The sequence below is a fragment of the Paralichthys olivaceus genome, chromosome 17 (assembly GCF_024713975.1).
Source record: "Paralichthys olivaceus isolate ysfri-2021 chromosome 17, ASM2471397v2, whole genome shotgun sequence".
NCBI lineage: Eukaryota > Metazoa > Chordata > Actinopteri > Pleuronectiformes > Paralichthyidae > Paralichthys > Paralichthys olivaceus.
Window position 1 is genome coordinate 21,084,925 of NC_091109.1, and position 20,927 is coordinate 21,105,851.

A 20,927-nucleotide genomic window follows, 5' to 3' on the forward strand; every position below is an offset into this window, starting at 1 on the left:
GAATTATTATATTAATGATATTTTATATTCCTGTTTGTAAATTGTGATCTTGTGACTGTGGTGGATTATTGATATTATTGAGAATTTGAGAAGATGCTGCAGATGCATGTGTGTCGAGTGGGGAAGATTTTTTATCACCGATGTGGGAAATGACAAATTTTAAGGCCTAAATCTGGATTTGAGATTAAAATAAATGTGTTTATTCTCCTCATGAGAAACTAAATAAAGTGGCTCCACTTCCCAAATATTTGAATTTCTTTTACATTGTTTATCATCATCAGTGTGTTTTCATGGATTAACATGTGAAAACACTGTTGTTGATGTTTGAGACAAATATCCTGACAAATATCCAAATATCCATTCCTCTGCAGTCGCAGCCGTAACACTCTGTTTATACTATGCATTTTTAATTGGAGATAATTACAGTCTTATAAACGTTTGTTATTCCCAGATGAGTTTTGTGCTTTAGATTATTGACTGAAACGTCTGCAGGGGAAGTGAGTGTATATAAGTCAGAGTCATACACAGGGTGAGTGATGGTCAATATGTCTTGAGGACAGACAAACAACATACAAAGGATTCGGCCCCGACATGTAATTAAATTTGTTCAGATCTGATCCGTCTCACGTCTCACGTGTGTTGAAACTTTTATTTCCCAATCAAACAATAAGGGAGGATAAACTAAATCACACTTTTGACACAACAGACTTCACATCTGTCGCATACTGAGAAGTGGATGTTTATATGAAAGTCCAATGAAGACAGAGGGCAGGAAATAACGGAGGAAATCTTCTATTGAAGTGTTTACATGGAGCCTTTCTTACTCACAGGTTAAAAACTGCCCGGCGCTAAGTGGACGGCTTCCTGAATACGTTCTTTGAGCCGATGACTCAATTCTGAACGAGGAGTTTAGCACCAGAGGCAGATATGACACGTCAGTGAATTTCCTTTTGTGTTTTATCTGTACATCAGTGTTTTTAAAAGAAACAAAAGTAAACAGGAAACGACACTGATCAAGTTCACACTGACGATTAGCCACAAGGAACTAACCACAAACACACATATTCACACAATGTTTTCTTTTCATGTGCTTTTCTTTCAGGCATCTTAAACATCTGAATAATTAAAAGGATATACTTGAGACAGAAATGCAGACTTGTAAATTTACAACTCTGCATCACTGTCCTGTTGCTTCACATACTGCAGCGGTGAGCGTTATGTCGGCCTCCTCCTCTCACTCCCTCAGTCTTCTCAGTCTTCTCACAGATAATGGCTGAGTGCGTGGTTCCTGTCGCCTTAATATATGTCACCCGCCTGACATGCTCGATTATGCAACGAGCTGCAGCGCTGGTCAGGAGCCTGAGGGGTAAAAATGTGTAACACGTTGACCGTGGTGTGTGTCAAATCTGTGTTACGCGCTGACCGCAAAGATTCAGCCCAAATGTGTTCGCCTTCACTTTACATGCTCAATAAAATCCATTCAAACTCACTAATATAGACGTGTTGGGACTGTCTGACCTTCACGGACGCTCGTGCTGCAGAATGAATGACCAGTGTCCTTTGTTATTTTCTCATTAATTTGTGAAGGCATGTGCTGCAGGAGTAAAACATGCAAAGAAGCGTGGCCACATCTGTGTTACATGACGGCAGCCAGCAGGAGTTCTCCAGCTGTCACAACAACCAGTGAGATGAGACGATGCAACACAAAGACAGCGCTGGGGAAGCTGCACTGAAACGGCAACAGGGGATGAAGGTGATCGATGGGAGTCGGGTGAATAATTCAGCAGCATGGATGGTTTGTGCAGAGAACCACTCCAGAAGAGTGATTTTACCTTAGCAACCATGAGCTAGCCTGGAAACATGCTGGTGCCACCGTTTCTGTTTGCATCAATGTTAACGTTAAGCTTTTTTTACAACAAAATAAATTCAGCGGAGATTACTACGTGTCTGGGATGGTGATGGGGATTTTGCACTTAAACTACTATTTTACTATTAGTTTATGCTCAGTCTTTAGTTGGTTTTAATCTGGATGATAACAGAAACGTTTAAGACGAAGCAATGACGTGGTTAGATATCATGTGTTTCTCGATGGAGGGGGGGCCAGGTCCTACCTGTTGCCTTCATGGTCCCTTGAAACGCTCCTGCACATCACTTAATCGTCATCTCAAAACAATTTCCTCTTGTATTACACGTGAAGACACACTGTTTGAAAACAGGATGTGCTAGCATGGTCTGACTGCGTTAACGCTACAATGAGCTATTAGAACAATGCTGTTTATTTATTTTCCCTCTGCAGGTTTCATCAGTCAGGATGTTTGACCTTTGCCCTCTTTAGCTCAATTATTTGAATGTAGCTTGTATGTAGACTGAACTGAACTGAACAGTGAGTTCCAGGAAACGACGCACATGTGTAAGGATTTTTAGTTTTATAAACTAAACTAAATGATTCTTCCTCAGTGACTGAATCCAGGCGGTTCTGACCATTAGTCTCCTGTTCTGTTCCGCTGCCACCAATTAATTGACCTTGTGGATCGACTGGTTCTAAAAGTTTTCCACGAGCAGATACGATTGATCCCATGTGCCCTTAAACTTTTCCATTCAGGTTTGTATCAAAGTTTTGTTATACAGTTTGTTATTGACTCAGACTGGGTTGGACAGACAGACGGGTCAACAGTCGATAGCTCTTATTTCTATTGATATGTTCTGGCACATGTGCAACATTTGGGCGAGTGAGGGCACACAGGGGCTGAGGATGTTCTGGGGACAGGTCCAGTGTGCTGAAGCCAGATTTTCCTGTTTATAAAACACAGAGAATCTCAAACCAGCTGAACAACACCCACCCTGTAGCAGAGGAGCAGGAGAAGTTGTGTTGATTAGAATTTGTCTCGTCTCTGCTGAGGGTTTATAGGCGAGGTGAGAAGTCAAGAAGTGACATGTGGCTGCTGATTAAAACGCTTCAGTGCACTTAGGTGTTAGTTAGCTCGCTGGTGGTATTTTCTCATCACATGATGAGGAGAGATTCTCGTTCAACATCTGATCAGTTTTGACGATTCTTCATCTCACACAGAAGTAAATTATAAAAGGAGAAGGGGTTGTTTTTAAATTGGGATTCTTTTTCTTATAGACAGAAAAATGTAAGAAAAACAAGCAAAACATGAATGAACACAGAAAACAGAGGATAGTCATAAAATATATTTATTCAACTAGTAAAACGTCCACTTCCGAAATAGACAACACATACTCCTGGGACGGCCTCAACAGAGATTGGCATAAGGCTTTTTTTTCTCTCTTTTTTAGCACAAATTACAATCTTTCTGGAAAAACATCATCTTGGTCTTCAATGTTTCAGAAACGCTTGCAGCGACAAACCTCCAGGTCCCGATGTGGAAGGGAAGCTATTGTTAATTATTCTCCTACAAACAAGGCCTGACACCAGGCTGACACTTTAATCTGTTGGCAGGTTCTTTTCTTCCTTGGCTGTCTCGGCAAGGGCGACTCCTTCCTTGGCTTTGTGCATTAGCCTCTATGGCGTTGCCCACATGGCAACTGTGCGTTTTAAGCATTAGCACGCAACACACTGGGATTTCAAAACAACACACGAAGGGATTTTTTTTTTTTTGTTACATTTTGAAAAGGGAGGGTCAATCCTCTCTGTTGTTATATTATCAGAGCATCAAAAATGCAAAAGAGCTTTTGGTTGCAGAAAACATAATTTAGGAAATACTTTAAGACTTATTTTGCATAACCTTTCAGGCTAAAACATCATAATATTAAAAACACAACATGGGATGACAAACACGTGATAGATTTAGAGATTAGGCTGCAGTCACAGAAATATGCTGTTGTCAGTAGCTCGCACTGGTCTGTCCTTGTGTCCTCTGTTGCCTGGATTGGAATCAATAAGCAGGTCAGTGCCTATAGGCAGCGTGTCTGCATGAGACTGCACGTGCAATGTGCCAGAGGGGGATTTTCTGCGTCAATCGGTCATGATGGAGGCGGCAGCGGCGTTTTATTAAGCTGCTGTGATGCAGAAGCTGGCAGTCCGTCCGATTACAGACGGACTGGCTGCGGGAGTGTGTGTGTGTGTGTGTTCACCCTCCTCCTCACAGATGGTGATATACTTTCATCCTCCCTGGCCACTGCAACGAGCTCCTGCTTTCTGCCTCCCAGTGGCTCCAGAGCACAATTCAGGCTTTACATTTTATCTTTGTTGCATGACACAAAAACATTGGCACCAGATGCAAAATCCTGGTAAACGTGTAGCCTCCACCATGAGGTGTTTGTTTTAATAAATTACAACAGGCTGGCTTATCACACAAATAGAGGTGTAAATCCTCCAGGGGCTCGAACTCACGGCTACACCGGCCCCAGCACCGAAAGCCGCTGGGCAACAGGAAATTCACTTTTCAAGATAGGACGGAGAGAGATATGTGTGCTTTGTGGCTCACTGCATCCAGAGGTAACTCTGACTAAAGGGAGGGGGAAGGGAGGGAGAGGGCACAAAAGGGCAACTAAAGGGGGAGGGGCTTTATTTGAAGGAAGCGCGGACACAGCGACCCTTGAGCGGCTGGGGAGGGCGGTAGTTGTCCACCATGCAGCACTCGGACTCACCCTCAGCGGAGAAGAGCAGGCTGCGGAATTTGGCCATCTGTGGACAGGAGAAGACGGACAAGGCTTAAGTCATTCCTGGGGACCTCCTGTGACTGTCACTCACACAGCTCTGAGTCACCAGAACAAATCCACAACCAGCGTTTCACAGTTGTATTATTTATCCTGCTGATGATCTTTTAAAATCTGCACATAATGTAAAGAGAAACCAAGTCGCTCAGCTAATGGTTTCTTATCAGACAAAAGATAAAATAGTACGAGCGCAAATCATTTTACAACGTTCATATAATCTATTCATTGAGGATTTTTCTAGAGCAATTTCTTTCTGTAAGTTTGGTTTCAATGTGTTCTTTGATACTAAATAAATAACTGGCATAACTTGACCCAGTCTCTGACTAATGAATGAAACCATGATAATTACACACACACTAAAGGCTACTCAGTGAGAAATACTTCAGATGGAGGGTGTTTCCTCTCACAATCACTGATATTCTATGTTTCCTCCAGTAATGTTTGACCTCTCACTTGACTGGCCTCATATGGAACCAGGTCTGAAATGTGTGTGTGTTCCTCGTGTTTTCCCCTGAGACGTCCACCGGCTGCAATGAAACAAGCATTTGACCGAGCAGGGGCGGAAACTTTCCGACCACAAGGACAAACCTGACTAGAGAGGTTGTTAGGTTAAATTACCGGGTGCTTAAAAGTCACATACGTGAGTAGGTGTAAATTTTAGGAGTACATACTTTACAAATACAGGTTAAATGTACCAGTATACTGAGCGTACTTATTTGTCGCATCTCTATCTGTGCATATTCTCACCTACAGAATGTGATGCATGTGTGGGACAAACACTTCCTGTTAATGCAGAGGTGAGACAACACCAGCCTCTGTGGTTACTTTAGTTTCTATGGTGGTCATTCTAAAAGTGAAATAAAATCCACTGCACTCCCTTTCCCACCATCACAGACGTTTCAGCTGAACAATTAAACCCTTGATTCAGATGGCGGAGGATTTGCAGACGGGCTATTCTAGACCGTGGGCACACGGCCAATCCCGTCGCTGCACCACCAGATGGGCATACCTGCTCGGCGCTGATGCTGATTGGCTCTTTGCAGACAATCCAGGTGACGCTCTCCAGCAGAGGGGGTGTGGTCAGAGAGCCGTCGTACGTCCAGTAGTCCAGGCAACCGGGGAGGAGGGTGGCGGGGTCGAAGTTGGCGAAGGTGGTCTGCTTGCCCTGAGGATAAAACAGAAGGTGAAGAAGAGGTCAGTCACATTTCTTATGAATAACATGGATGAGAATATGTTACCTTCATGAAACATACTTTGGCCTTGATGGAACTAAAGGCGTCAAGAACCTTCTGGAGGTTGGCGTTTTCAGCTCCGATCTGGAAAATGCAACAACCATTAGAAAACAGTATTGTGTATTGTGGTGATTTTATTATTTACACTGTGATGGAAGGAAGTAAATCAAAGTAAAACAAATGTGTGAATCGTTCCGACAAACCTTCAGGAAAACTCCGACGACTGCGAGTCCATCAGGTTTGCTAGCGGCTTCTCCGAAGCTCCCATATTTGGTGTTCCAGTGCACGAGATGCAACTGGGAAGGAAAGGAATGGATAAGAAAATAAATAAATACATGGATAAATAAAAAATAGATAAGTAAGTAAAACAAATGGGTTGATGGGTTACTAAGATTTGGATTTCTTTTTGTTTTAAAAATGATTTGGGGGCAGAAATGTGAGGAAAATAACTTGTGACTCAAAAACATTTTCTCTATTTGAGGCCTTTTCTCCACCCAGCAGGATTTAACCCTTAATCTCCTTTGTTCTTGAGACATGAGCATCCTCACCTCAGCAGGATACATGGTCCCGGCCACTGTGTGTTCTGAGCCCCTCTCGTCACAAGCTCCCCAGTGGAAATGAAACTGCTTGAGCCTGTAGACTCCAGAGATCGGTCCATCTTTCAGAGCTGCAGACAGAGAGAGAGAGAGAGAGATGATAAAGCTTTCCATCAGCTGAGCGTAGGCAGCGCTGCGGTGAGCAACACTGTTACTCAGTGATGGCTCCTCCCTTGGAGAACATAACAAAAAGGAAATATCTTCCTGAACAGAAAATATGAGAATACCAGGAATACAAGATGAAGTGAGAACACATGCACACGTGTCACTATGGCAGACTTCCTATTACATGGCAGCAGATTCTGTTCCTGTTGTGTAAGCACTGCTCAAACATGGAGGCTGAAATGATGTCCAGGTATTGTTGATGCCAGTGTTACACAATCTATCTATTCACAGATTAAACAGTGCTGGACACAGTAGCAGATAATCCTGTATACTGTTCTATTTCTGGTACACACACACACAATCACACACACACACACACACACACACACACACACACACACACAACCACACACACACACACACACACACCCCTGAGCAGGATTTGTTTTTATCTTTGTCCTCCAATGATAAGGAGGCACAGAACTGATCTCAGAGCACATTAATGTGACTGGACAATAGACATGCAGGCAGTATTTTCCCCGGTGCACACATGATGCATGACTGGATGTGTGATGATGACACACACACTTTGCTCACCCTTTATTTAGAAGGGCAGGAGGGAAAATAAGAGCACAACAAGGCTTCAGAGACTCATTAGGCTTAGATTTGCAGGAGCGTGTTTTTGCTTTGTTTTTCTCATCTCGTTGTGTGTCCATTGGGTTTTGTTGATTGTGTAACCATATTCTTCTTTTATCCTAAATCTGAGCAGCTTAGAAGAACTAATACAAAATCCTAAACATGAAAGATAATCTCGAACGAATGTCGATTCCCCCCCTTTCTTTTTTGGTTGCATCGATATTAATCCTAGAAGAGACAATCTGCACTTTGTAGTCAAAAGGGTTGGGCGTAATCAAGCGTCTTATTCTGGAAGCTAAACACATTCCCATGCACACTTGGCACATTAATAGTTAACCCAGTGTGGGTGTATTTGCAGAGTAACCTTCGTTTTCCTCGCTTTTGACCTCCCTGCCAGCAGAAAGGAGCTGGCGTGGGAAAGGTTTGCCAGGGGTTGCATTACCAATTCAATTAGAATCTGCATGCACTGTGCATAATGGTTCGCTTTTCAATGTGGCTCCTGCAGCCTCAAACAAACCTGAATTAAAAACCTCTTCGGTAAACCAGGTCGCACGACTCATATATTAACATGTATGAGTCTTCATGCTGCAGCAGCCATGCATTAAAGCTTAATGCTGCATTTAGCTGCATTTTGTAATTCATCATCACAAACTGGCTGCATTGGTTTGAGTCCAATAATCATATAATTTAAACATTTAAAACAAGAACGACTGCATAAGACGAATTATTAACATTTCTTAATAATGGAAAGGTGATATTATATTAATAGAATATTTATACTCACTTGAACTGTCGGTGTCATCTAGGAAGGTCACTTGGAAGGAATGTCCGTTGTTGAGAATTTCCAGGCAGGTGGAGGGGTCGTACTTCAGGTTCAGCGGCTTCAGTCCTCCATCGAAGGTCGCTTCCCCAGGTACGATGTCAATGGGAGACTGACGGACTCCATTGGCCACAGGGAAGTTATCAGCCCATTTGTCGGGTCCTAAAATGAGAGAATGGTGTTGTTATTATCACGAGGTTGGAATATTATTGTTGGAATATGTGTTTGAATTGCGCATCTGAGGGATGTGCGTAAAAATCCTCCCCAAGACGCGCAGAATGGCACATTTCTGCAGTGACCCGTGAATGCACCGTCCTCCTTCCATTCATCTGCACATCGCCTGCGAGTGTGACTGGTTACAAACCACCCTCCTGTCATTTCTACATTAAATACAGCGTGTCGGAGTCGTGCCTCACCGTTGTTCGCTGCGTATCCCCAAGACATGGCGAGACTTTGAATGTGAGAGTTAATGCGGAGCTGTAAATCCGTGTGTAATGAAAGTGTCCCTTCAGAGCAGCCAGTGTCGTCCACCTGACAGCTGCACAGCTTTTATACAGTCCCCTGTGTGCTCCGAGTCTGTCGGGCTGGTGTTGTCCAATGACCGGGAGGAGTTTAGATGCGCAGCAGCAGCAGCAGTGGATCAATGAATCTCTCTCTCTCTCTCTCTCGCTCGCTCTCTCTCTCTCTCTCTCTCTCTCTCTGCAGCGGTGAATCTTAATTGACGAGCTGTGTATTCAGTCCGTCAACACGCTGAGCGCCTCTGCACGTCTCTGATAACGGGTTTAAGTCGCCTGTTAGGTGAGGAAATAACGGAATTACGCAGCAAGGAGGCTGCAGTTGTGACTGGAAAGGAACTGAAAGTATTGACGTCAAGCAAACCTAGATCCAATGGAAATCCCAATGTTGTGGGATATGCGTGGTAAAGTTAAATGACAGACTAGAATAGAATGCCTTTATTTTTCTTTGTGCAAGACAAAGCAGTGCAACGAAATGAGGAGGTGCTGACCAAGAAGCATTTCAATCAAAGGCAAAAGATCAGATCAATAGATCAGATCAATTCAACATCAAAGGGAAACTCATTCCAGCAGTCTTCCTATTAAAAGCATTGAAAAATGCTTCTATTCCCATATTCCCAAACGGTCCAAGCCCATATTCCCAAGCGGGCCCAAATGGGTTTGGGATTAGGAGTTTGAAAGAAGTATGTATGAACCTGGTATAACAGCAGCTCCTGGAGCAGTGCACCGTTGCCATGGTCCAATAAACCAAACAAAGACGAAGAAGGAATTCCCAAGCTGATGCGCGCTATGTTCACTCCACACCTCGACCTGGTTTTGCAGTAGCTCCGGGAACGGTGCACTGTAGATAGCAGCAGATAACATCTACCGGTCCACGTTCCTGAGCAAGTCAGAGCTCTGTTGGCCTGTTACCCCAACTCATGTGGCCACTTACAGTGGTTACGTTCCCCTCACAAGAGATGAGAACACGGAGAGCATGATCAACTAAGAAAGTGATTAGGAGTCCCAAGATGTCTGAGAAACATTGGTTTGTATGGACAGACAGAGGCAACTCCTTCAGAGAGGCAGAAGTTGCTTCCTGTCACTCAAGCGAGACAGGGGAAGTGGATGAAATGGGAGAGCATAGATTACAGTAAGATCAGCTGGGAGGACCTGTGGGGAATGGAAGCAAGGGGGATCGGCTTTCTGCTAAGATCAACCCATGACATCTTTTCAGATCCTAAACTGAGACCCAAGATGTTAGGGACACACTCAGGTCTGAACAACCTGTGGTGGTTCTACCTCAGAGGCAAAACATCTACTGGTGCTTGGAAGCATACAAGAGATATTCAACATCTTTTGTATGTTCTACAACAAACAAATATACAACCGATAAATACAAGACTAATACTTTTAATACTTTGTTCAAGTGTACCAGCTATGGTAGAATTAATGTTTGGCTTCATTGCACAATCAGGTTTGGATCCAACCACTTTACATTCATTTATATTCACTGTGTGCCTTGCTCAATGGTTTTTTTCAGGGTTAGACACAAAGTAGAAACCTTGAGAAAATAAACCACAAAGACCATGATTTGTCTGCAGCAGGTGCAGTGCATCAGTTTCAAATGTATGTGCAGCGGAAAAAAACCCAAGATGAATCAAAAATAGTTTCAGTCATTGCAGTAATCGTATTCTTTTTTGAACAGTTTGATTAGACCTCAGTGCTCAGACTATAATGACATCATAACTTCTACCCATTTAAACCAGAGACAGGCTGAAAGGAATCAGTAGTGCTATGGTGCCACCTGCTGTTGGTTGATGGGACCATGAGGATTGTGGTCAATGACAATCACAAGCAGAGATTTGACTTTTTTTCTTTTTTCTTTTGGTGCTGATGTGAAATCAAACCCAATAAACTCAACACAATGAACATAAATCACATCTTAATCCAAATAAGCGAATCTGCACAAGGATATATATCATTCAAATGTCAAAACATGCAACGACTCTACAGGATACTTTGCACAAAATATATCACAAGTGTGTGTATAACATTCTGCGTTTATTTTAAATCTGTTAAACAAACTATAAAATTATCTATTTTCGTTGTAATAATGGAAAATCAAGATAAGCTGGTTAGATATTGTTTTATATTTGGTTTAATTGAACACGGAGTCTGATTAATAGATTCAATAAATATTTATTACACGTTGTAAATTTGTAATCGGTTTTAAAAGATAATTCGACTTCCGCTACAAATCACATTTCAGAATAATAATTTAATGTAATATTTCGGTCACATTTAAATTGTGCTCGGTTCCGTTTATTTCTGCAAAATCAAAATTAACAATACGTTTGAATAATAAATATTTCAGCCGAATTATAATAAAATGTAGAAGAATGACGGGAGGAGGAGGCGGAATATGACGCAATCTAAGTATGTCGAACGTCGCGCGTTAGTGACGTCACAGAGAGGAAACGTGTGTAGTGCATGAGGATTAAAAACACGAACTGTTCACGATCAGGTTTGTTTTTTTAATTTCTTTTTTATCTGTGGTTCAAAGTGATTCAGATCAGTTTCGTCGCGTTGACAACACGTTTCAGTAGAAAACTGAAGAATATTCAAACTGAACAAACGTGTTTACACAGAATCAGCTGACTGACAACATCTGGGCTGTTTCCAGTGTTGTGGTGTGGAGATCATGTTAAGTTGTTCATTCACAGGTTCTGCCACCAGCTTCTCTTAAATCAGGATGTATGATTCATCGCCTTTATCCAGACACTCGTGTTTGTCCTCTGCACTTTTGGTTCCTTCACAGAAGTGAGCTACAGCTTCAGTTTGTTGTGGGCTGACAGCAGTGGAAGGCAGGATGGTCTCCTGAGCAGACGGCTTCACTAACACTTATTTTTCTCTTTCTATCTTACCGCTGAAGAAGATGCCTCTCTTTGCCCTCGAGGGCGTGTACTCTCAGGGTTTGTTTCTGTTTGTGTTGCAAACTCCTGGTTAAAGTCTAGACATTGTTGTGCATGAAAAAATGAAAAGAGGTGAAAACTGAAAAAAGTCTGCAACGGTTTGTTTGCTCTCATGTTTTCATCATGAACATCTGAGCCTCCTGAGCATGTTCAAGGGTTTTGATTCACAGATTCAAAGAGTTTTTTAGATTTACAGGTTGCTGATAATGTTTGCTGATATGAGGCTTTCATAGACTAGTTTGAAGATATGATGTTTTTCAAAATAAACAATGAAGAATATTGGTATCAGCCTCCAGAAATCTGTATCGTTTGAGTTCTAATTAAGAGCAGTGTTACTAATCAGAGATCTACTGAGTGCTGGAGTCCTGTGGAGAATCTGGAATAATCCAGACATTTTTAGATGAGTGATGAATACAGACTACATGGTAAAGAAATTCACGTCTACATTGACTTTTGTTCTCTGTCCAGGAAACATGGGGAAGAATAAACAAAAAGGGAAGAAACAGAAGAACGTCTTTCGAGTGGCGAACAAGCAGTCGAAGAATAAGAACAAAACCAAACCCGTCACGACGACACTCAAACACGTAAATTCTCCCCTCTGCTCTTTTTTGTCTCCTTCGTGAACAGTTTGTGATTTGTTGTGTTTGTTGCACCTGCTCCAGCATCATGTGTGATTTCACAGATCAATGCGGTGAAAAATGAGAAGGTGGAGAGCCTCAATCAAATGTTTACACAAGTCCAGAGGGACGTTCAGAGCGTTTCCAAGTCTGTTGCTCCAGAACCAAAGAAACAAACACAGGTAAGAGGAGGAAACTGGACATTTCAAACTAAACCCTCTTGATATAATTAATAATAATAACATAAATACTTCTATTTTCTTATATCGAGTAAACCTCTGTCTCATATTTTATTGACTGCGGGACACTGTTCAAACCCACTGTTTGTATTGGATCATGATTTATTTCCGTTTGCTGCGTAACGTAAACAAAACTTTAAACATCTCATCTTTGAACACGATTTGCACACAATAATGAAGACAGCAACTCCCATGATCCCACGCTGCTTATCGACATCATCGCACTGGGTATTTTGATTAAGAGACCCTTAGCAACCGAAGTCACACATCATACGTGCTTCTCTTTGTCTCTTCAGGTCGTCAGGGAGCCGCCTAAGGAATCTGTGAATGTGGACAATGCTGCTCAGCTTTTCTCTCAGCTGTGATGGACCCAGAGAAAAGGACTGTGATGAATTACATTCATGGAAGAGTTGAGCCGCTTCTCTTTGCTCATTTTCAGTTTTTGAAGTCAGGTCTCAGAGGAGCTGCTGGTTTACTTCCAGTGTAATTTGGCTTTTTCATGCCAACACAGACTCTGCAGACGAGTCTGAAAAGAGAAGAGGTGCGGTTTAATTTAATCATCCTGTGTTTCCTGTGCGAAGAATTCACTTAACGAGTCTGAGTATTAGTGATATTGTTTCAGAATTACATTATTGCTTTATTAGTGCTGCAGTTAATGATAATTTTCTTGATTAATTCACGACTTGCTTTGTTTATAAATCATCAGAAAATATTGAAATAAATGCTCAGTATAAAATCCCAGAGCCCAAATGGATTATCGTCAAGCTGGTTTTTTTTTAGGTCAACAGCCTCAAACCAAATAAATATTCCCCTAACTGTCAAATATAAGAAATCAAAAGGCAGAAGAATCTTCACATTTGAAACAGATGCAATTAGTGAATGAAATAATTCATCTGCTGAGAAACGAATTTCCGTGTTATTTTCTGTCGATGTTCATTTGTTCTATCCTCGTCAGACAGTGTTGATATGTTTGCCATCATATTGAATCTTTATGTAATTAAAGGCTATTTGTAGACGTTGGTTTCAAACAGATTCTAATTAATAATTTAACCATGTGCATCATCTGTTTTGTTCTTTCAGGTTATTCAAGGTTTTCACATGATTTTCTTTCTTATTCTTCACGTCAGGTTTTGTGTTAAAGCAGCTGCTGTTCGTCACGATCAAAGCTTTTGCCTCCAACACTTTTGTTCCCTGTGGTTTTTACGGAAGTCATTAAAATTTCATGTAGAATCCGTCACAGAATGTAAACGAGGGATTCACCTACAGCTCAGTGATGTCTTCATTAAATGATATAACAACCATGTAATATAATATACAAGAGCTTCATGTGTGATTTCAATGAAAGTTTGTGGGAAGTTTTGGTGCAGAATCAGATCAGGGAGCCGATCTTGGATATTTTCCTTCGTTGCTGTAACATTGTGAGATCGAGTGTTTTTTAACTACGTTTATTTCTCAGAGAATAAGTCAAGGATCAGACGTGATTAGAGGACTGATGTGTGCAATTTAGTTCAGATCCAGATTGAGTGAATTTAAATGTAATTTTGAATATTTTATAGAAGAACTGTTGGGCCTCGCTGGATGCATGAGCTCTACTCATTCTACATTCTAGCCTGTTTGTAAACAAGATTATGGAAAAACTAGTGGACGGATTTTTCCTGAAACTTGGAAAGATAGTTCTAGACATTGTTTGAAGAGGCACAATGATAACGTGATAGAAGTTCCTCATGCTACATGTGTGCAGTGTTTGTATTGTAGCTGCAGCCCATAGTTCTTACTGAGTCTGAACCATGGTGTCAGCTGTCTCCTGCATTTCTCCCGCCTCTGTATGTACGAGCTCTGATGTGCAACCTGAAGATGAAGTATAGATTTTTCTGCCGCCGCCCGTGAGCAGCGGGCCGTTATCAGTATTCTGCCGCAGCCTGCTGCTGTAGCGACTTGACATCAAAGGTCACAGAAGTAGCGGCGCCCAGCTAATTGCTTGTCTCAGTCGTGACCTCTGACTGAGTTAGTGGCTCAATAAATCTGGAGCAGGGCGAAGCATGAGTGAGGCTGGTAAACAAGCCTGCGTGGACGTAAATAAGCCGAGAACGACAGTTTCAAGGTGAAGATGATCGTGACAGAAGCGTTTGAGTGATGGTTTTAATCCACTCGAATGCAGATGGCTCGAACTGAGCAGCAGAGATTAAAACAGCTGCTCTCTTTCTATATTTTACGTGGGTCTGCTCTGCTGCAGTGTCGCTTCGACTGTTGCTGCCACAAGCACGAGTGTCTCAATGGACTTTTGGGGCCTTACATGGAATCAGTGATGGACTTTGTCTTTAACCACAACTCTAAGATTTGGCAGAAAGCTACCGGCTTGGAGCCTCATCCGACCATGTAGATATCTCAGTAGCTGATCATAGAATGATCATTTCTGTGGATCAGCTGGTCTCAGTTTGGGGATTTCAGGGACTTTAATCCACTTGAATACAGATAACATGAATTCGGCAGTAGAGGAGGTTAGAAAGGCTTAAACCTGCAAGAAATAAATGTCTGGCCACTTGCAGGCAACATTGCTCATTTATGATAATCATGAAAAACAACCTTTCACTTCTCCCGACGGCCTTGTGGCTTTCACATTTGTATTTCAGCCGTTTCATTCTGTCCAACACTTCTGGGCCACCGTACCTTTCACCCCTGAAGTTACTAGTTAGTATTATTCAACTTTGTGACGCAGGATGCCGCTGGAAAATTTCAAGTAAAGGGGAAAAGAAACAACAGATGCTGTGTGAAGGTGTCAAGGTGTCAAGCAGATGCTTCCCACTCGGATCCAGATGACAGCATCACAGCAGAGGCAGTGAGGTGGCACCACCGCACCCTGGGGACACGGATCTGCCAGAACACGCGTATGCTGACTTTCAGATGTGGGGAGTAGCCGGATGTGTCGGTGGCAAGTGAAGGGAGTGTTTGTGAATTTGTTTTGTCGGTGTACGTTATTATAAAGAACATAAGCCAGAGTTCTGCTTGTTGCTTCAAGCGTAAGTTCTCTGCTCCAATGTCAAATTTAAAAAAAACATCGATTACAGAAGAATGTAGCTCAGAGTGATGGTGGAGGAAGTTGGCTACACTGCCCACACAGGATTTCCACTGGTGCTGCCACAGACACCAGGTTTTTATCTTTAACTTTATTTACTGATGGTTATAAGAAGAGATAAACCTTTAAGCCTCATACCAAGAAGAGCTAGAGACAGACAATTACATGTGAAGGTATTGAGTCATGAAATAAATTGGTTAAGAAGAAAGAAAAAAAACTAGTCAGCTGCTTAATTGGATTTGATCAAAAGTGACATGAGATAACCACCAGAGCTGAAAATGTCCACAAGATGGCGCTCTGGATGAGCTCATCATCATGCATGGTGACAAACAGGGAAGTGTGTGTGTGTGTGTGTGTGTGTGTGTGTGTGTGTGTGTGTGTGTGTGTGTCAGTCAGAGAGTTGAGGGCACAGAGGGAGGATGGGCTCGCTGCATGCCAATAAGAAGCTGAAGGCCTATTTGCAGTATGTCATTCGTGCAGCACAGCTGGGTTGTTTCACTCCGACAGGACCTGCAGCGAGAGGTTACAGCACCTGCATGTCTTCCTGTGACAAGAAATAAGAATCAGTGTGTCGGTGAAACCAGAGACACAGCTGCAGCGTGTGTGTGTGTGTGTGTGTGTGTGTGTGTGTGTGTGTGTGTGTTGTCGTGCCACAGCCATTTTCGTCTCACACCCCAGACTCTCAAAGCGTTGGTTGTGATCTGCTCTTGAGCGAAGCACCTTTGACTTTGATGCAAAGCTATGTGAATTAAAACGGGAGCCCCATAACGGTTTTTAAAAGGTCAGATTCATTCAAATTAAATTATTAGCTGTGATAAAAATGTAAAATATTATCGCGACAGGGATATTAAACAAGTCTAATGTATCATTCTGCTGCACTAACTCAAAATCATCTATTACTATAAAATGGACTGACGGACGTTTGGGATAAAAATAAAACAGACTGAGCCCTTTCTCTTCTCGTCTGAATCTCTTCTTAATGTCCCTAAAGGCTTTTCGCCAACAACTCACCCAGCCAAGATTTAAATTATGGTTCCAGTTGGTTCTTCAGACCAAAGTTCAAATGAGAAATGACTTAGTGGAGTTTTTACAGTAGCCAAAAATTCTCCTCACGCTCTCAGACCTTCAGACTTTATCTGAGGTGAATCTGTATATTTTTGCCTCAATCTTTGAGTCTGGGAGTTTCGGCTGCTGCTGCTGCGCCCTCGCTGTGATCTGCTGTTTGATCGAGGATCCGTTCCTCCATTAGGGAAGAATAAACACAAGCCTCCTGTACTTTCTACCAGGAACAACATCACAGACTGACTCTGTGACGCTGGAATAGAGCTGCTGTCGTTGTTTATTCTTCCTGATTCATGTTGGTTGGAGCAGAGAAGTTTACTGACGCAAATACAATCGATCTCGAGATACTAAACCCAATATCTAGTGTGTAGGTGCAGATCTAGTGAATACCAGGGGACTGTTGGGCCTTGGTGGAGAGACGCACCTACAGTGCTAGTTTCATTAATGTGCTGCTCTTTTCACACGGGGCACAGTGAAATGATTGAGAAGACTTCTTAATGAATAATTGAAAAAAGTGAAAGCTGTGATTAAAAGCTTTAGTTTTCTCCTTCATCTTAAAGCAGATGTTTAACTGTGGAGGTGTTTAACTGTGGAGGTGTTTAACTGTGGAGGTGGGCCTCCCTAGTGAGGTTTGAGATTTGTTAAAAGAAACACTGCAGGCACACAACTGCACTGTTTCTATTTCCCCCAGAGTCGGAATACAATAAAGAAAATAATAGCGATCACACCCCATCTAGAAAATTGAGTGAAACGAGTTGTTAACCAAGGTGGGGTGAAGCAACTCTGTCTGCGGGGGGGGGGGGGGGGGGGGGGGGGGGGGGGGGGGGGGGGGGAGTTCAGACTTTGAAAACCTGGGGTTTAAAAATGCAGAGGGAGGGATCCGTCAATTTCTTCCTGCAGAAATAAAAAAAAAGAAAAGACTTTAGATCAAGGTCAAGGAAGAGACAGAATTTTTGAGATGCAACTCCAGTCTTTGCCTTGAAAAACAGATTTAGAGATTCACTGCTTCAGTTGTTGATGAAGTGATAAACTGCAGAGGAGAATAAATGGGCTTTGCTATAGTGAATTTGAATGAGTGGTACATTTCTAAATGATATGAGAACTCATTTCACCGTGTTCAGGTCCTAATAAATCTGAATGTTAGGGTGAAAGTCCCACACGTCGCACTGTATTTTATTTTCTCTGTGCAGAAGAGCAATAAAGAGGGTTTGTGGGAAAGTTGGTGTATTAACAAACACAAAATGCAAAATAAGTGCAGCGGAAATATGATGTGACATGAAACATGTAAATTAAAGAGTTTGTGTTTCTAGAATTCATACAAAACAAACAAACATCATGTGTTGCAGAAAAAGAAAATAAGCCAAAGAATCTCTGTGTGAATAAAGAACACTGACTTTCACCAAAGTGAGGACGCAGGTGACTCAGATTAGAAGAAAACATTTCCTCTAATCTGAGTCACCTGCTGAGTCTATTATGATAATGAGTCTATGATGTCACTTCCTGTTATCTCCCAGGTCTATATACATCTCGTTCTCCCTTCGTTTCAGGTTCAGTCATTCTGAGGAAGGTCAGGATGCTGCAACACTTGGGTGTGTTTCTTATTGTCTGTGCGACGGAGGTTTTTGGTTTTAGTCTCTCTGCATGACACGGTGGCATTGTTTAGAATTGACAGGCGTTCTTCTTCTTCAGGGTTTTAAAATGGAACAAAATTATAATTCATTGGTTTCCTTTTTTCCAATGTTTCAGAGATGTGGTTAAAAGTTTCTCTGCGTCTGTGTTTCACTTGACTCGTTGCATCTCTTTAGAGTCACATCGGCAACAAGAGGTCACTTGTCAGAAAAATATAAATGAACTGTGTCAATTTTTTAAGTTTGAATAAAGAAGCAATGGTGTGATATTTAGAACGCAGTGATATTTTAGCAGGTTACAGGTTATTTACCAAATCTATTAAATAGTGTGGAAAGAGCAGGCACCTGCAAATCCTCTGCAGAGAAGGTTATGTTTTCGTCTTTTGTTGATTTCTCAAAATGATTCATGGATCTTCAAGTTTAAGGAACCGACATGAGTTTGTGCAATTTGGTGCAGATCCAAATAAAACCAGGAATGAATTTAAATGGTTTCATAAGGGGACTGTTGGGACTTGGTGGAGGTATGCACTCTTATAGTTTGAAATCAAAACCAAACAAAATTTTACTTTGCAAAGCTTAATAACATTTTCAGATTCAATCAACAATTTGCTTTGAATATTAAAGAATCTCACATTTGTAGTTCGGACGTGCAAAACCTTGAGTTTTACCATCATGACCTTTTAGATACAATCTTTGATTTTCAGTCAAGTTAAGAATACACACACACACACACACACACACTCTCTGTATCACAACCAGTTGCCAAAACAAACAAACTCAAGGCTCTGCCGTTCTATTTTCCATCTGCAACAAACCACCAGAGCGTCACACCACTGCAAGCTGTTTGGCTCATAGGGAATGAAATAGGTTTTACACTCGAGAGAACACAAACCACACACTTACTTTTTTAATAGGATCCAGGGCACGTTGCTGGAGTCGCCGGTGAGGTCCCACCTGCAGCTACTGGAGCCGATGGAGCAGGGGGGTGCACGGCTCAGATGTTGGGATGGGAGGGAGTTTTTTGGTACACCTGTCAGATGCATGAACAAAATACATCTGCTCATCCTCCTCCTCCTCCTCCTCCTTTGTCAGATGTCACAGACTAAAAACAGGTTTAAAAAAACATAACACAAAAACAGCTGTCACTTTGTTTTTCACACACGTATGAGCACAGAAACAAACGTGCACGGAGGTAAAGCGGTGCACAATATGTTCAAAGCAGCATAAACACAATGCAAACATAGTCTGTAAAATGCATTTACAAGATAATGGAATTTGTCTGCCCTCCTGGTTTCACATTTACTCGGAACACAGTCACAGGAATGAGAAAAACACATCACAGTAAATATATCATGTTTACTAAAGAAAATAAAACCAAATGATTTGGTGCCTCCTGGTTTTCAGTGTCACATTTCATTGGTTTCAGGTTTCGGTCCCTTTACGTGATATTTATTCTTATTAATAAAATATTTATTTGTATACATTTGTACAAGGAAAATCAAATCTTTGTTCATCTCATGGCATCAAAAACACAATATTACAGTTGTTGCATCATTTACAGGGTAATGTACTGATTCGTTTTTTGTGAACATATTTATTTTATTTATTTTACTGAGTCAACTGTTTTAAATTCAAATTCAACATTAAAAAGCCATTTCAGCTTCAGACCTGTTTGTCTCACATTTGCATTTTTAATACTATATGTAGAACACTGGCCTTTTGTGTTTGTCTTGTCACCACTGTAGATTCTCTGCAGTGTTTTGGAACAGAATATAAAGATATTACATTTAAACTCTAATCATAATCTGGGTTCTCACGTAACTGCTGTTTAGTCCAGTTTCAATGTGTTTAACTGAGGTTCTGTGTGATGCTGCTGCTGCTGCACAAAACTCGATGTGCTGAACTCCCAGAGGATCTGCAGGAACAAAAACAACCTGCAGGCGAGAAATGAAGTTGTGAAGTTTTTATTCCAATCAGACACCGTGGAAGATCCCTGGAGCACAGCGGGTCCCTCCTGTTGGATCTTTTCAGTGGCAGCAACAGAAAACTATAGTACTATAGGACTGTAATGTAAATAAGAACGTGAGGCTGCTGAATAAAAGTCTGCATGCTCAGCGAAACCTCCCTGCATGCATAAAATATCTCAATTTGTTATAACAATCTGAAAGAAATGGCTTTATTCCAGGTCTGCAGTTTGCATTTAGGCAGAAAAGCTTGTTGGTAAAGTCTCTAACGGAGTAAACACGATTTAACCGACTCTGAAATCTGACCTCTTTACATTTAAAGTAGCAGTCGATGCCAAAGTGACGAGCAACCAGTGGTTTGAGGATGACAGAGGCTGCATGGAGGAAATGTTCTTCATACATTTCAATAACAAGACAGGAACATTTCCAGTGTTGGCAGAGGAGAGCGGTGAGGGAGCGAGCTCTGTGATTCAGGAGAGGGAAGGACAGACGTGACGTGTTTGTCGATGAGGGGGAGTCTCAGCGGTAGAGGAGGAGGCTCTCTGGTGTCCTGGCCGGGGGTGAGCAGGTCAGTGGACCGTCGGGGGTCCAGGAGGCGCAGGAGCTGAGGGTTTAACTGTTGTGAGGAAGAGGAGAGAGAGGAGCACCAACATGGAGCCCCGGGTCGACTGCAGCCTGGAGGGGAGGTGGTGGAGCTGCCTCGGAGGAGAGCTGTGACACCACCAGGCTTGTTAATGTCGTATTTAATTAATATTATGTTGCGCTGGTTCACTTCTGGTGACTGAGGATAAACAGGCCTTTGCTGT

The 20,927-nt window shown here is 42.0% G+C and overlaps 2 protein-coding genes across 3 annotated transcripts; one reads left to right on the forward strand and one right to left on the reverse strand.

Annotated features, from left to right (window-relative positions):
• Positions 1-3,177: 3,177 nt before the first annotated feature.
• LOC109639638 (carbonic anhydrase 1) lies at positions 3,178-8,996 on the reverse strand. Its single transcript, XM_020103220.2, has 7 exons — positions 8,486-8,996; positions 8,034-8,231; positions 6,461-6,579; positions 6,116-6,208; positions 5,934-5,996; positions 5,690-5,845; positions 3,178-4,648 (listed from the first exon to the last, which is right to left on the reverse strand). The coding sequence occupies exons 1-7, from the start codon at positions 8,511-8,513 to the stop codon at positions 4,529-4,531; spliced, it is 777 nt and encodes a 258-aa protein (XP_019958779.1). The 5' UTR covers positions 8,514-8,996; the 3' UTR covers positions 3,178-4,528.
• rbis (ribosomal biogenesis factor) lies at positions 5,769-13,409 on the forward strand. 2 transcript variants are annotated; one of them, XM_069512564.1, is made up of 4 exons: positions 5,769-5,874; positions 12,007-12,122; positions 12,221-12,337; positions 12,691-13,409. In XM_069512564.1, the coding sequence occupies exons 2-4, from the start codon at positions 12,012-12,014 to the stop codon at positions 12,757-12,759; spliced, it is 297 nt and encodes a 98-aa protein (XP_069368665.1). In that variant the 5' UTR covers positions 5,769-5,874; positions 12,007-12,011; the 3' UTR covers positions 12,760-13,409. The 2 variants fall into 2 exon arrangements, with proteins under 2 accessions (XP_069368665.1, XP_019958731.2); XM_020103172.2 differs by lacking the exon at positions 5,769-5,874 and adding an exon at positions 10,964-11,090.
• Positions 13,410-20,927: the final 7,518 nt, after the last annotated feature.